Source organism: Pelmatolapia mariae, linkage group LG15 (assembly GCF_036321145.2).
Source record: "Pelmatolapia mariae isolate MD_Pm_ZW linkage group LG15, Pm_UMD_F_2, whole genome shotgun sequence".
Lineage (NCBI taxonomy): Eukaryota > Metazoa > Chordata > Actinopteri > Cichliformes > Cichlidae > Pelmatolapia > Pelmatolapia mariae.
In genome coordinates, this window is record NC_086240.1 from 28,104,607 (window position 1) to 28,120,866 (window position 16,260).

Here is a 16,260-nt window from a genome sequence, read left to right on the forward strand (position 1 = left end):
ATTTTAAAGAGCATTTTGAAAATCAATTTATTAAATTGGAATTCGAAAATGAATTTACAAATGCAGAATTTATTCTACAATTAATTATTTAAGCACAGAATTCTTTATTTCGATGCGCGTGGCTCTTGTGGTCCTCCATACGTTTCAACCACAAGACATCAAAATAAATGATTCAAGTGTTTGCTGGGAAATAACGATGACAACACAACTAAATGCAGACTTTGAGGTTAAATAAAGTTAGTGCAAGGTTAAGAGAAAACACCTCAGGAAAGTACAGACCACTCATGAATACATAAAGAAATGAAAGAAGTGTGGTGTGAGCCAACAGAAATAAAAACAATGATTTAAAGAAATTGTTTGTGATTATGTAGCTTCTGTAAAAGACTTGAACCCAGCATGACCTGGACAAGGTGGATGGAGAGCAGGCGGGGACTGAGGAGTCAGTGAACACACCACAGATTCACTGTGAAGCGACCTGTTTAGCACCTCGCAGTAAGCAGGAAGATTGTTTTCAAAATAAAGGCTCAGATCACTTTTTGTTATGTCCAAACTTTATTACTACTTTCAAACTTTTATTAAAACTTTATAAGAGCAGAAGTTAAAAACCTGAGACCAACTTGGTATTTACATGAAAACTAATAAAACCTGAGACCCAGACGCTGAATTCATAAATACTGAAACACAAAGAGCAGTAAAGACGCCGCGGACAGGAAACTGACATCACCACAGAACTCCAGCGTCCCCAATAATCAATCATGAAAACAGCTGAGAAATAAAAACATTTAAAGGACACTTAAATCAAAACAAGGCAGCAGATCGCCACGGTAACGTCACGGCTGACGTCACATGGGCTTGGTGGTGCTGTTATAAACGGACGTCTCCTCCTCGGACAGTGCCTCGTGGGCGGGGCCCGTGTTGACGGGCCTGTGTGTGCGCCTCTTGCGGGCCCTCAGGAAGCAGTAGGCCAGGATGGCCAGCAGAGACAAGATGGCCACCGACAGGATCACGGCGAGCGTGATGGAACCTGTGGAGAGGACAGTGAGGTCATGTCCTGTCTGTACTGTAGAACAGTTGAAAGCTGAGGTTAAATCTCTCACTTGAGTCGTCGTCTACGTCCTTGTCGAAGCGCTCAAACAAACTTCTGGCAAACACATCGTTCTCTACGGGGAGAGAAGAAAAAGCAGCAGTGAGTTCCAAAACTCAGAAGCCAGTGAGCCGCTCTCTCTTCCTGTTTCCTCATCTGGAAGTCAGCGAGTTTTATGAAGTTCTGCCGGAGCGCTTACGTTTCTGTGCTTCAGCACAAACTGCTTCAGGTTAGCGAGAACACGTCTGAATGACATTGTCACATGACTCTGTGTCACAGAGTCTGTGACTGCAGTGTATGTGAGCAATTTCTGTGTGTGGAGCTCATCTCATGAGTGAAGGGTCCTAAAGTTTGATTTCCCACAGATAAAAAATCCAAATTTTTATGTTTGTGTTAGCTGGTAACCAAGGCAACGCCACCTTCAGCCGGACAATAGAAGCCGCTCCCGTGCTCAGCAAGACGCTCACTTTCTTTAAGTCAGAGCGCTGCAGTGTGGGTGACGCTCAGGTTTGGTTGATCTTTAATCTGCTGGGGCCCGTTCTTCGTACCTCGCTAAGTAAGTTAGCCGGATTTTAATGTTGACGATTTCGCGTGATCTTGGATCGTTCGGTTCTCCGAAGCTCATCTGGGACTTGCTGTCATAGCAACAGATCCGTAAGCGTAAATCTGCTCGGGAGCAGGTTTACTTTATGTAAACAGGATTAGATCGCGGCCACTCAGGTATGTCCGCTGCAGTTATATGAAAGCAACAGCGATATTTCGCCACTGTTTTACCATAAATAAATATTATCAATGTAACTAAATATAATGCAGCATTTGATGCTTTTATTGATTTCATACAGATACATACAGGTCATTTCCTAAAAAAAGGGAAATGTACTATTAATCATTCTATGTCATGTATTTGATTATTTCAGATGTAATTCATATTTTAGGGTAGTATAAGTAAATTACTTCGTGTAATCAAGATGAGAGACCACGGCTATAAAAGCGAAGGTGGATTTGGGAAGTCTGTCGCAGCCATGTCCTGTCCGTTTGTACGCGAGCAACCCATTGCGGAAGGTGCAAGATTGATAAGGAGAGTTTTCAGAATTCAGCGTATATTGCGGGATAGACAGGATCCTTTAGCTCAGCGCGACAGTGTGCTCATAGAGAGATATCGCTTTTTTTGTTATTTACTTAACTCTCTCTCTCTCTCTCTCTCTCTCTCTCTCTCTCTCTCTCTCTCTCTCTCTCGAGAGAGAGAGAGAGAGAGAGAGAGAGAGAGAGAGAGAGAGAGAGAGAGAGAGAGAGAGAGAGAGATATCTCCCAACTTACTGTGCATGCTTCAGTCACCCCTTGCATGGGAACAGGTAAAAGTGATGGAGTGTTATGTAAAACTACACACAAAAAAACCCACAATGTCAATAAATGTCACGGTACAAACAGCCAGGGTGTGACGAGGGGGTGCAGGACCCCCACCACCTGTCTTTATTTGCTCTGCCCTTTTCTTGGTTGCTGTTATAAACAAACAAACAGATTATTGCAGGGTCTCTTTTCAAGAGACTAAAAGCAATATAAGTGATAAATATTACCATTCTGTAGAATATTCTTATATTTCACTTTTACTTGTTCCATGTTCTAGTGGGTCCTGTTGTGGGTCTAATGTGAAAGAGGATATGATGTAATATAATATAATGTGGTATAATATAATATCACATGATATAATGTAATATCATGGATCACTTACGAGTTTAATTTGTCAGCAACTTTCTGCCAGCCCTCTCTCCTTGCTTTTGCAGCCTTTGCAGTGTTCCCCTGCGTTTTAATTAAACTCTGAAACTCCTGAAATCCCTCAATCAAGAGTTCTTGCTCTGCTGCCGTAAAATACTGAGCGCGCTCCTTCGACATCTTTGCCGACCAATCACAGGGTTGCCGATCAATGTTTCTACTATCGATGCGTAGCCCCTTTTAAGCCACCCAGTGATCTCAGATTACTTCATCCAGCTATACTAATCGTCAACAACAGGTGTGTTCGGAGAACCGGATTAGCGAGCTCAAGGTTAGCGCGATGATTTGATCTTGGATGTGTCATTTGATCTTGGATGTAGTAAGCGAGGTACGAAGAACGGGCCCCTGGAAAGCCAGTGCTCTGTTGTGAAGCTTGAGTGTTTGTGTGTGCGAGTTTGTGTGTACCGCCGACTCCTTTGCAGTACTCGCTGCATGTCTGATCGTCCAGAAACTTGTTTTCGTTCCCATCACAGCCACCGTAGGTAAACTCGTGACACTTCTGGTCCAGGGGGTCATAGTACCAGCCGGGGAATTTGGCCCGGCACGGACCGGTGCGGGGAGGCTCCGTGCACTGAGCTGAGGGGGGAGGGGTTAATTAGCATGTAGCTTGTTAGCTTTGAGTATTTCTTTAACAAAGATAATTAAAACAAACCTTTCTTCTTGTTCACATCGATGTCCAGCAGAAGGCTCAAGGTCTGGTTCACTGAGGAGGAGGAGGAAGGTCAGCTACACTCAGTGTGAGTGAGTGTGTGTGTGTGTGTGTGTGTGTGTGTGTGTGTGTGTGTGTGTGTGTGTGTGTGTGTGTGTGTTTGCGTTACGTTGGTAGCACTGGCTCTCGTCTGATCCGTCGCTGCACTGCTTCACGTTGTCACACTCCATACTTCTGTCCAGGCAGCAGCCGTTGCCACAGGTTAGCTGATCAGGACCGCACGGCGAACCGCACACCTCTTAAAACACACACGCACGCACACACCACACACTGAGCATCCTGGTTGTATTGTGGAGCAGAGATGAAGAGGTGCACTGTGGGACTGACCTGCAGCGGGCAGAGTAACACTCCTCTGCGATGACGCTGTGGACAAAAATACAGAAACAGTGTTACAATAAAGGTGTGTGTCTGTGTTCGTGTGTACGTGTGTGCGTGTGTGCGTGTGTGTACCTGTGACTCCTCTGCAGGCAGACAGACACTCTTGTTCAGACAGGAAGTTGTTCTCGTTTCCTATACAGCCTCCGAACACAAACATCTCACAGACGCCCTTTGTGATGTTGTAACGCCAGCGAGTAAATTTCGCGCGGCATGGCCCGACCTTCACCGGAGCCTGACAGTATGCTGAGGGCGAGGACAGCGTCAGTTACATCACTTCCTGTCAGACTTTTACCTACAGAAATACAGCTGACTGCAGTGCTGAACACAAACAGGGTGTGCCACTGTGACAACACTTGCGCCATTTACTGTTTTGCACACTCCCATTTTACGGTTTTAAAGCCTGACTCTGGTCAGAGCTGCGATCAATACACACTCAGTGAATCACGTGACCCTGAAATCAGCTGAAAGGCAGATGTCAAATAGAATTAGGTCAAGTTTCTGCTGTGAGTGTGGGGGCGTCCTCTGAGTGTGCATGAGTCAGGTAATCCAGTCTGACCAGTTTAAGAGGAGCGAGAAAACAAACACCATTCCCTCCACCAATTAGCTGACTCTGCTTCTACCACACCATTTAACTGATCAATAACACAGTGATTCAGCCATCAGCTGATCGATAAAGTGACGATAAGTGAAGACTTCAGAAATCAATAAAGTTAGACTGAGATGAAAACAAACTAAATGTCTTCAAAACCTAAAATTGACCAAATTCTCTATTGACTCTGGCACAGGGCTCTTCACATGCTACAGGCTTATTGTTGGAATACATATCCCATGAGCACTCACAGCTGGTCTGTTGTGGGTTAAGAACGAGGACTGTGACCTTGGCATCATCCGATTTGCCGTTGGAGTCGTTGACGGTCAGCTTGAAGACATACGAGCCTGTCTGCAGGTTGGAGAGCTGCACCTGGTCAGGGTAATTGGTCTCCTGCAGAAGCACATTCAAAATTAACAGCATTTAAAAGTGAAATGAGCTGGACTCAGTCACAGCTGAATGCTGCAGAGGGACCCTGAAGAACAATTACATTCACCTGGACACACCTGCACAGACACAAGCCCCTATTTTAACTTCCAAAAACCAAGGCAGAGTGAAAACTGGACAGATTGTGAATGAGATTTGGTGGGCTGGAAGCTGCTCTGCTGAATTTTATGTTCAAAGTAGTGGATACAGTGAACTACCCGTCTGTCTCCAGGTGAAGTCTACCTGTAACACAGAAGCCCCCACCCCCGTGCTGCAGCACCTGTACCTCTATCTTTACACTGCTGTCTCCTCTCTCCAGACTCCAGCGGTAGTCTTTAATTTTGGCGCCGCTCAGCGCCACACTCTCAGTGCCGTTGAGCATCACAGTCTCTCCAGGCTGAATGATGACATCACGGCCTGCGTTGGCGATGGGCGGATGCTTCTTACCTGGAGACAGAGTGAGGGGGAGCTGAAGTCAGATGGATTCTGAGACAGGGTCAGAGATCACGTGCATAGAGAGGCAGCGCAGCCTGAAATGATAATAATAATGGATTGTATTTATATAGTGCTTTTCGAGACCCTCAAAGTGCTTTACAATTCCACTATTCATTCACTCTCAAAATTCACACACTGGTGGAGGCAAGCTACAGTTGTAGCCACAGCTGCCCTGGGCAGACTGACAGAAGCGAGGCTGCCAATCTAGTGAGGTGGGGGCCGGCCCCGGCCAACACCAGTAGGCGGTAGGTGTCCAAGGACACAATGACCAAGACAGACAGAGCACTCAGGGCTCACAGCCGGCGAGGCATTAGTCCCACAGTTACGATGGAGGCGAGCTGGTCACAGCGTTGTGCCGGTGGCTTCAGCCACAGATAACAGGTGTCTGTGCCGTGGTTATCTGTCAGCGTGGAGGGAACATGTGACATCCTGTAACACTTAATCAGCTGATCACAGCGGTCTGAGAGAACGAAGCTGCAGATCATCTTTAACACGCTCCTCACACAGCGGAGGAACACGCCGTCTGTGCTGCGGTCTGTTTCTGTGGCGACAGCTGCTCTTCAAAAACATTAAACAGAAGCTGTGTCCCAAAACCTAGGCTGCATCCTTCGGACCCGGCCCACATAGACTGCGAAGGCCGGCTCCTGCTCCGACGAACAGGCGTGTGTGTTCTGACCTGGCGACCCCGTCGGGCTCAGAGTCTGCCCACCGACCTCCCTGCTGACACACTTGGGCCCACAGCCAATCACCCGCCTCCATCCCTCCTCTTTCTCCTCCTGCCTGCATCTTCATCCCCCTGCACATGCTCAGACCTCTCTCAGCCTCCGAGAGTCCCTCTGTTCCTGCTCACTGAGCAGAACTGACATCACGGAGAGCCAGTAAACCTGAAAGTACTCACCTTCTTTCTGCGGGGCTGCCAGGTACTTCCGGTACACGGCGTCTCTGACGTAGCTCTTGTACCCGCTCTGGGTCACGAACCTGCACGCGAACCGATTCCTACGCACGCAGTTGAACAGCACGCACGTGCGGTTCTCCTCTCCGGGGACGCTCGGCTCCAGCAACGCCAGGTTGCAGTGCACTTGCCCGCAACACGCGCGCTCGCACTCGAGCTCGGAGTAGAAGCTCGCGGTGGCCAACATGACCGCGCCCTCCTTCACCGCGTCCTCCGCGTACAGCACGAAGTCCTCGTGCCCGCGCCGGAACTCGTCCTCACAGTGCGGGTCCACCGCCCCCCCGGACCGCAAGAGCGCGAAAACGAGGAGGAGGAGGAGGGGGGAGGAAGAGGAGCGCGTGGACATGTCCGTCTGCGGTCAATCTACGCGCGAGGAGGAAAAAACGCTCAGCTCAGCTCCGATGTACCTCCTCAGGTGTGTCTCACCTGCTCTCTGACAGGAAGACAAACACCTCGCCCCGCCCCCACACAGGTGATTCTGACGCGCCGCTGACGTCAACAACAACAGGTGAATTTATGGATCCGACAGGAGAGCGCGAAAGAGGCTGTATCCCAATTCAGGGTCTGCAGCCTTAAAGTACGCAGCCTCAACGGTCCTCAAGGGCCGCGTACTCAAAGACCGCTAAGGCCGGAAGTGCGAGGCTTGTGAAATGGGACGGTCTGGCCTCCGTCGCGCTGCCCAGGTTGCCTAGCAACCATAACACCAACCGCTGGAAATAGTGTCGCCAACTTAGCGACTTTGTCGCTATATTTAGCGAGTTTTCAGACCCCCTAGTGACTTTTTTCCGAAAAAAAGTCGCTAAAAAAAGACGTGAAAGCGCGTATCGCTTTTACTCTCAACAAGCAGCGGGTGCTGTAACGCAGTCAGTTCTTCTTTTACTCATTTACTCTTATGCTGTTTTGTGGATCACAAGGTTTAAAACTACTTATAAACACACACACACAAAGTAACTCCACCAGAGTGCCTATTTCGGGTCACTTTTGCCGGTCCAAGCCCGGGTAAAGGAGCAGGGTTGGAGTTGTGACATTAAAAAAAACAATAATTGCTAAAAGAAATTTAATTTGTAGTTCTAAATAAACTCAAAATGCATTTAGGACGTTTTTTACTCACTTTATGTCTCTTCCACGATGTTATTTTTCTCTCCAACAACATAGGTTACAATTATATTAGCATGACCAATTATGCAAATTAGGTGATGACGTCATTTAGCGACTTCTAGCGACTTTTAGGACAGCCAATAGCGATTTTCCTTACTGAGGAGTTGGCAACACTGGCTGGAAACGTTTCATACAGCTTTGTTTGACAGAAATGAAGGAGAACATATTTTGTTCGTGTGTTTGTTTCTACACGAGCTTTGTGTGATTTAATAAGTATCTGAGGCTGAGACCACAGGACTGTAAAACATGATTGTTGGCCTTCATTTCTGTACTGAACAGTCATTTAAGATTAGCTAGTAAATAACAATTAGCTAATGTTGTTCATGAGACTAAAGTCAGTGTAAATATGATATGGCCAATATTATAGTTATCATATTAATCATTATAAGTTATTACAGCAGTGAGTTTGAACTCTCCAATCAAATCACTTCTATTGTCACATCACATGTGCAGGTACACTGGTACAGCACATGTGAGTGAAATTCTTGTGAGTGAACTCTGTGTCTAATACTGAGCTTCAGTAAAGATTCAAGTTGCAGTTATTTATATGTCCTATCACCTTAAATCTTCACTCAAAGACAAGTATCTTTGACAGTGTATATATAGATGTATTATATATAGGAGACAAATTTAATATGTTGGCATTACTAAATTTGGCTCAATGCTTACATATATGTGTAAAATGAAAATGTACAAGCTGTGATAACTGTTTCTGATAAACAAAGAGTAGACTGATATATTAAATATTCCTTTATTGGGTGAGAAAATCAGACCATGTCATAACTGCTTTAAGTCATACAGAATAGATATCAGAGCCTTAAACAGGCTTACCTCTGCTAAATGGGTCAAACTGGGCAGAAAGTATACAAACACATAACATCCTTATAGAATATGATGGAACACTATAGATCAGCTTACCTCAGACTATATAAAGCATATAAACAATTACAACAATATGATGCAACAAACACAGCAGTACTACTAATCCAAAATACTCAAAGCTTCATAGAACTGAAACAAACATTTATTTTTAGCTCCATTCTGCTGCTGATACATACTTTAGGTTTCTGAATATTAAACTTGTTGCTGCCTTTCATAGTGTGTAACCTGAAGGCCCTGAGTACTTTCTCCCACACTGAAAACACTGGAATGATAAAATTATTTGAACATTACCTAATAAGACTGATTCAGGACAGACAATTAGTTATTTTAAACTTTTCTAGCAGTCCTTCACAAACAGGGAACTGTCTGTCTATTCTCTCCATCTGTCAGCTGCTGCTGGCTCTTCCTCCTCCTCTTCCTCACACACTGCTGAGTTTGTCCTGGTGGATCATCAGGGGTGCAAAGCCTCACAGATGATGTGCAGCAGTGGGTCCCTCAGTCTGTCCTCACTCTGGACACTTGCAGTTGTCACACATGGAAATCAAATGTGTGATAAGCTGCAGGATTCAAACACACGTGTAACTTATAAATACATGTTCATACTTTTACATTACACAATCAGAGAGAAAGAAAAAGAGAGAGAGTGCAGGACAGACAGACAGGTGACAGTCTCAGGTGTATACACTGCTACAAAACAGCACAAGAGAAGGAGGATTTAGTGTCTGTGTTATTACAGGTGCTAAACAAGAAGAGTTCCCAGATGGTCCAGTGGACACATGTGTGACTCCTGTGATTAAAGCATCTTTCTTTCAGCTTAACGAGTGAACCGTCAGCTCGTTCAAACACACGTTAAAGTCCGTTTGGCTCGACACCACCGAACAGAGGCAGCAATATAACATAGCTAACATTAACAGTGCAGTGAATCCTGCTTGTGCCGTGATATCCAGGACTGCAAACCGAGCAGCATCACTGACTTTTAGCTTGTTGTGTTTGTGGATATATGACTGACTTTAATTATCCATAGAATCATCACATTCTCTGTAAGATTAAGGTCAGCTATTGTATTATTATATTTTAAAGGCTTTAAAACCAAGTAAACGCTGAAAGTACAAACATCGCTAATGGCAAATAACTTTGCCGACATGTGGCCAACAGTAATGTTTTAATGTTCCTCATTATTAAACATTTGCACATAAATAAGTGACATAATATTCAGCACTTACGTTTAACAGTTTACTCTTCGGCCGCTACGCTTCTGCCGTCTGCGGCAAAATTATCCACAGTGACTGCCGCGCTATGAATTGTGGGATATGTTGGGCCACGAAGTCTACATCGCCACAGCCTTAAAATTCAGGGAAATGAAGGCCGCATTTCAGGGCCGCATTTCGAGCAGCCTTTGAATTGGGACAGCCTTCGGCGTGCCGCTGTGACGTAATCGGCCTTAAAATGCAGCCTTTAAGGCTGCAGACCCTGAATTGGGATACAGCCTGTTTGTGTGTGAGATAGAGAGAGTGTGTGTGTGACAGAGAGTTTGTGTCCGTGTGGAGAGATGAGTCACAGATTTGAATGACAAAAATAAAAACATCAAACATTCAAAGATAAGTAAAGGTGATCCCACTGAGCCCAGCGTCACAGACTCTCACGCAGACGTCACTCTGTCTGTGACGCTGGGTTTAAGAAACAAGAGCTCAGAGTTCAAAGAGTTAAAAACATGTTTATCGCCATCTACGGAGCGTGACGTCATGTGGTTGGCTAACAGACTCATATTAGTTTATGTTAGCTAACTAGTGACAGAACCAATAGCTCAGAGGAAACTAAACATCAGAGTACGAGGATCACTGTAGTGCTGCAGCAGTGAGGCGTTAAACCAGGATATACTGTACACTTTACCTTCTGTGGCAGGAAGTGGCTGTTCGCTGTTTGGCTAGCTACACGGTTACGGTTGGGTGTTAGCCTAATTAGCCGTGATGTTTCCTTCTTTTGAAGAGTGCTCCCTCTCATCTGTTTTGATTTTTATTAAAGCTTCAAACAATAAATATTACATCAAATTCACATCACGTTCCTCACAATTCACTAATTAAGATTAGTTTAAGAAATCATTCAACAAACTTTATTTGATAGGAAAAATGTTATTGTTTGTTAGTCTCATCAGAATTTCTAAACAAAAACAGGAGCATATTTATATTAAGAAAGATGAAATTTTAATCGGATGATCTGCCATAAAATGTTTCATCTTACTCCTGTTACCTGTTTCCTTTCCTCCTGCACAGGTACAGTCATACAATGTGTTTTGGGCTTTTATTATTATTATTATAATGCATACATCCAGGACAATCGAGTTTCTGGTATGGGTCGGCACATCTCTGGGTGCAGTCAGAAGTCAATGTTTCTCGGGCAGGTTCCTCACGCATAATCAGAGCTGTTCCAAACACTGAGGAAAGGAGCTTCAGTGCTTCCTTTATAGCTCTGTTTAGCAGAGGAGACACTGGACTATCCTAGAAGTCCTTTGCTGGATTGCAGTACTTGGGATTCATGGTTACTTCAGGCCATGTCCACACTAATACATTTTCGTTTGAAAACGCATCTTTTTCTCTCCGTTTTGGCGTTCTGTCCACACTGAGACTGCGTTTTTGGTCAAGGAAAACGCAGCGTTTTGAAAAACCCTCTCCAAAGTGGATACATTTGAAAATGCTGTTTTTGCGTTGCAGTGTGGACAGCAAAACCAGAGCCTTTTCGAAAATGATGACAGATTTTAGTCATGTGATGCAGTCATGTGACCAATTAAACTAAGATAGCGGAGGGCATTATACAGCAGTTGTTTTGTTTGCGCTCAATTTTGACGGCCCTATTAAAGATTAATATCAGTTTGTACATGCTCCAGATATCTTTTCTTCAAATTCTTTAATTCTCAAACGCATTTGCAACTGGTGTAAAGTCTGTGGGGCTGACTCACTACCAGACTTTTGTGTTACAGCAACAACTCCACCTCATCGTTAGTCCATTTTAAAAACTCTGAGCTTTTCTTCGACACTTTGCCGCGATGTTTCAAAGAGCCGGAAAGTAAATAAACGGCAGACAGAATCGTCTTGTGTTTCACGCATGCGCAGTACTGGAAGGTAAGCGTTTTCGACCGATTCAATGTGGACGCACAACTCTGTGAAAACGACTGAAAATGATAGTGTGGACGCCGAGCGTTTTCAGACAAAAATGCAGTTTTCCAATTTATCCGGGCTATTGTAGACGTAGCCTCAGGTCAGCTGGGATCAGTGATGATGGAGGAAAACCTAAAGAGGGAGGAGGAAAGACTGTCCACTGGAGGACGGAGTGTGAAGGAGAGCACTGCAGGCCTACTAACCAAAATGAGCCAGTGTGAGCTCAGGTTCAGTGTTTCTCTCTGAAAACAGCGAGACACGTCATGTAAATGAGAGGAAGCTGAAGGAGGATCGATACGCTTTTGATTTAAGAAATAACGCATTGAGCACTGTTCAAAGGTCTGAGGATCAGGACTCAGGTGAAGCTCAGATTTACCCAGAGGAGAGCTGCATCATTACAAACTGCACTCTGTGTGAACAGCTGACACTACGACGTGCAGAAAAACACAAACATTATTTACCGTTAGATCACGAGCCATCGCGGTTACTATGGTTACTGTGACACATGCGTGAATATGTTCAGTCACAAATTGACTCTGAGCCTCTTCAGTAACATAAAGAACTCTTTGTGCTCTGCCGACGTCAGTAAATGTGACCCTAAATGTTTCTCTGTAATGAAAGATATCTTCACAGGCTGCCGCCATCAAACAACAGGGTTGGAACATGTTGCGGTAATGTAAGATGTGCATTTTGTAGTCCATCTTCTGCACATTGTAGTTTCAACATGGCGGACATCCTAAGGTGTTGTTTGACACCATTAGCAATTTTGTTACTCTTTGTTCAGTGTATTGGTCCCTCTGTGCTTAGCATACTCAACACCTCACTGCTGTCTGCTCAAATCCCTGCTTACTTTAACAAAGCTGTCATCCACCCATTTTAAAACAAACCCAAACTTGACCTTTCTTAGCAATTAGAGACCAAAATGATCATTTGTTATTGAGATATTATAAAAGGTTGTGGCTATGCAGCTTAGAGCTGTCTTGGATAATGACAGTGTACTTGACTCATTTTACTGAAATTGCTCTTCTCTTTGTTCGCCAGCGGCATCTTGATGCACAGTGATGCAGGAGAGTGTTTGGTTCTGCTGATGTTGGAGCTGACCTCTGCTTTTGATACTGTCGACCACCATATTTTGCTCGATAGGCTGAAATGTTGGTTCTGTGTATCTGGGTCTGCTTTGCATCCTCCATCAACGATACTTTTCTGTGGCCGTTTCTAGTCATAGGTCCTTGTCCTCTTCTCTCAGCTATGGTGTGCCACCAGGTTCTGTACTGGCGCCCATATTGTTTCTGTTATACCTGTTATACCACACATTCTGAGTACCTGCAAATTGCAGATGAATATCCAACTGTGACAAACATTGTTCTGCATACAGGGTCAAACGATGTGTCCAAACAACAGTCGGAGGTTCTGAAACGGGACTTTACTGGATTATTAAATGCAGTAAATTCTCTGAATGAAGCTGTATTCATCAGTGGATCTGTACCGCCCGTCAGAAGAGGAGAGGAGAGATTCAGCAGGTTGTTTGCACTAAATAAATGGCTTATATCAGCATGTGCTGACCACTCAGTGCATTTTATCAACAATTTTAATATTTTTTGGGAACGCAAGCATTTGTTTAAGCAAAATGGATTTAATTTTAACAAGTCAGCGATGAAACTGTTCCAACTTGTTTTATTCCATACGTCATCCATCTGTGCTTGGTGCCAAGGCTGAGATAAATGAGGAGTTATCTCATAGGGAGGAACAAACAAAGCTTGAGGAGGAGCTTCATCTGCCCCCACCTGGAAAGAGCCTCAAAAAGGAGAGCCTTCAGAGGCAAGAAGAGGGGTCCTTATTTGTCTCCAACTCTCTCAACAATACCAACGACCAGGACCAGAGACCACGACCTTCCCCAGCCCCCCAAACCCCTGACAGGTCATCACCCTCCTCCCCCTCCCTTTCTCCCTCCTCCCTACACCTGAAATTCACTGTGGAGATGATGGAGCGGGTCAATGCTGGACTTAGATCTACTCCCCGGCCCAATCCCTTTTTGTCCCCCATAAACCCCCCACCAGAGCGGCCTAAGCTTCACCATCGAGCCCCGCCCCCAACAGAGCAGTTGAAGTTACATTGCCCAGCTCCACCCCCCCTTAGTCCCTCCTTACCACCATCATGATCTGTCTCCGCAGTCTGATGTGTGATGTGTGGAGGGCCCGGGCTGCGAGGATTATGGCAGTGGTGAGTTTTCCCAGGAGAAGCTGGGACCCTGTTTATTAGAAGGTTTTAAAATTTCCGTACTTTTAGGTGACAGAAGGAGAAATGTGACCTGGTCAAAACACAGAGAGCTGCACTCTAAAAGATCTTTAAATAAAGTAAACATATCTTGTGTGCCACAGACTGCTCCCAAACACGAGGGGGCAAATAATACCTCTAAAACACTTAAATTGGCTTTATTAAATGTTAGATCTTTAGCTGGGAAAACATTTTTAATTAATGAGTTAATCACTGAGCACAGCCTTGATTTTATGTTTTTAACTGAAACTTGGTTGGACCAAAATAACAGTGGAGCTGCTCTCATCGAGTCGACCCCTCCTAACTACAGTTTTATCAGTGAGGCCAGGGTGAGCAGGAGAGGAGGAGGGGTTGCTGTCTTATTTAATGAGTCATTTCAATGTAAGCAGTTATCTCCTGGAAGTTTTCAGTCTTTTGAATATTTGGCTTTACAGCTGAAGGCCCCATCCAAAGTTGTGTTTCTTAATGTTTACAGGCCTCCCAAATACTGCACAGACTTTTTTAATGACCTCAGTGAACTGCTGTCTGTTATCTGTGTTGATTTTGACTGTGTAATTATTGTTGGGGATTTTAACATCCATGTGGACAACCCTCAGGACAAAGGGACTAAAGACCCGAGTAACACTCGAGACAACTTTGGGCTGACTCAGAATGTAACAGAGACCACACATAATAGAGGACACACTCTTGACCTACTGATCTCCAAGGGCCTGAGCATTTCAAAGGTTACTGTGTCTGATGTGGGCCTGTCTGGTCATTACTGTGTTTTCTTTGAAAGTAAAATTTCAGCGCACACAAATACATCAACAGCAGTGATCACAAAACGGTGTATAACTGAAAATAGTAGTGAGATCTTTAACCAGGTCTTCCCATTAACACCTGGCCTGTCCAGAGGTTCAGTCAATGAGCTCGTCACTAGCTTCAATGCTAAAATGTTAAATGTAATGGACACTATTGCTCCCATTAAGGTGAAGGTTATCTCTGGAAGGAAAAAGTCTCCATGGAGAAACTCCACACTGGTGAAAAACTAAAAAAAGAGAGTGTAGGAAAGCTGAGCGCAGATGGAGAAAAACAAACCTCCAGGTTCATTATGCCATCTATAAGGAGAAACTTCACAATTACAATTTACAGCTGAGGAGTGCAAGGAAGTCCTACTTCTCTGACATCATCACCAAAAACAGTCATAATGCTCGGGTCTTGTTTGCAACAGTTAATAGGCTAACAAACCCTCCTGTGTCAGTGGCAGCTGAACTTCATTCGACCATGGCCTGCAATGACTTTGCCAAAATCCAAAAGATTTCATCCTATTAACAGCAAGGACCTGGAGGACATTTTATGTCAACTGAACAACTCCTCCTGCTGTTTAGATGTCCTGCCAACAGGTTTTTTCAAAAAGGTCTCAAAGACTTTGGAGTCAGACCTGTTACAGATCGTTAACCTTTCTTTAATGTCAGGTGTGTTTCCAGAACCACTAAAAACTGCTGTAATTAAACCTCTACTGAAAAAGGACAATCTTGACAAGACACAATTGAACAACTACAGGCCGATCTCAAATCTTCCATTTTAAGTAAGATCATTGAAAAAGCAGTTTCTCAACAGCTCAATTCTTAACACAGAATAACTGCTTTGATGCCTTCCAGTCAGGTTTTAGACAGAACCACAGCACTGAGACTGCTCTGACCAAAGTGTTTAATGACATATGTCTGAATACAGACAGTGGAAAAATGTCAGTCTTAGTTTTACTGGATCTCAGTGCTGCATTTGATGCAGTTGACCACAACATATTACTCAAACGGGTGCAGTTTTCCCCTCTAGGGGCAAGGGTACCTAGACCTGGGGTATAGAGTACGCTTGGGGAGTGTGATTGTGTGTACAGTGTCTATTTATGTCTGTCTCCACGTTGGGTGAGTGCTCAGTATTTGCATATGAGAGCATGAGGGTGGGAATGGATGTTTGTATCTGTGTGTGCCTGTTTGTCTGTGTCTATATGTCAGGTCGGGTATCAGACGCCACCTCTCTAGGGACATCTCAGGCCCTCCGAGGTATGGAGGCCTATCTCCCCCCACCACTCCCCCTGCCAGTGGCAGACGCCCTCAGACATCGGTGCATTGGTGGTTCTTGGTGTCCGGGGATGGGCGTCCAGGTACGCACCGGCTCACTCCTGGTGACTGCTTGTCGGGGCCTGGAGCCTGGGGCTCGCTCGGGCCCCTTCGGGGGGTGGGGTGCCCTCGGCCCCTCGGTCACTCTGGCACAGCTGGCTGTCGACAGAGCTCACGGGCACGTCACTGCAACCCCCCCTGGCTTCTGCTCCGCAGCTGCTGAGTGACCCCTCATCTGGGGCTCTCCTCAGCTCTTTCCGGGAGAGAGGCACGGTTGCCCCTCTGTTGGTCT

The 16,260-nt window shown here is 45.1% G+C and overlaps 2 protein-coding genes across 4 annotated transcripts in view; one reads left to right on the plus strand and one right to left on the minus strand.

The window, feature by feature from the left end:
• The window catches only part of LOC134643786 (serine/threonine-protein kinase PAK 6-like), a 57,535-nt gene that overhangs the window by 10,949 nt on the left and 30,326 nt on the right, over positions 1-16,260 (plus strand). Inside the window, exon 1 of one of the 3 annotated variants that reach the window (XM_063496346.1) lies at positions 100-492. The exons of the other annotated variants lie outside the window; for them this stretch is intronic. The gene's annotated coding sequence lies outside the window, so the exon portion shown is untranslated. Of the gene's footprint in view, positions 1-99; positions 493-16,260 lie in introns of those variants that run through there. 3 annotated transcript variants of the gene reach the window in all.
• LOC134643792 (kunitz-type protease inhibitor 1-like) lies at positions 489-6,794 on the minus strand. The gene is made up of 10 exons (XM_063496353.1): positions 6,350-6,794; positions 5,243-5,403; positions 4,782-4,923; positions 4,014-4,184; positions 3,891-3,926; positions 3,673-3,801; positions 3,507-3,557; positions 3,260-3,430; positions 1,098-1,160; positions 489-1,024 (listed from the first exon to the last, which is right to left on the minus strand). Exons 1-10 carry the CDS (start codon positions 6,747-6,749, stop codon positions 843-845), a joined length of 1,506 nt encoding a protein of 501 aa, XP_063352423.1. The 5' UTR covers positions 6,750-6,794; the 3' UTR covers positions 489-842.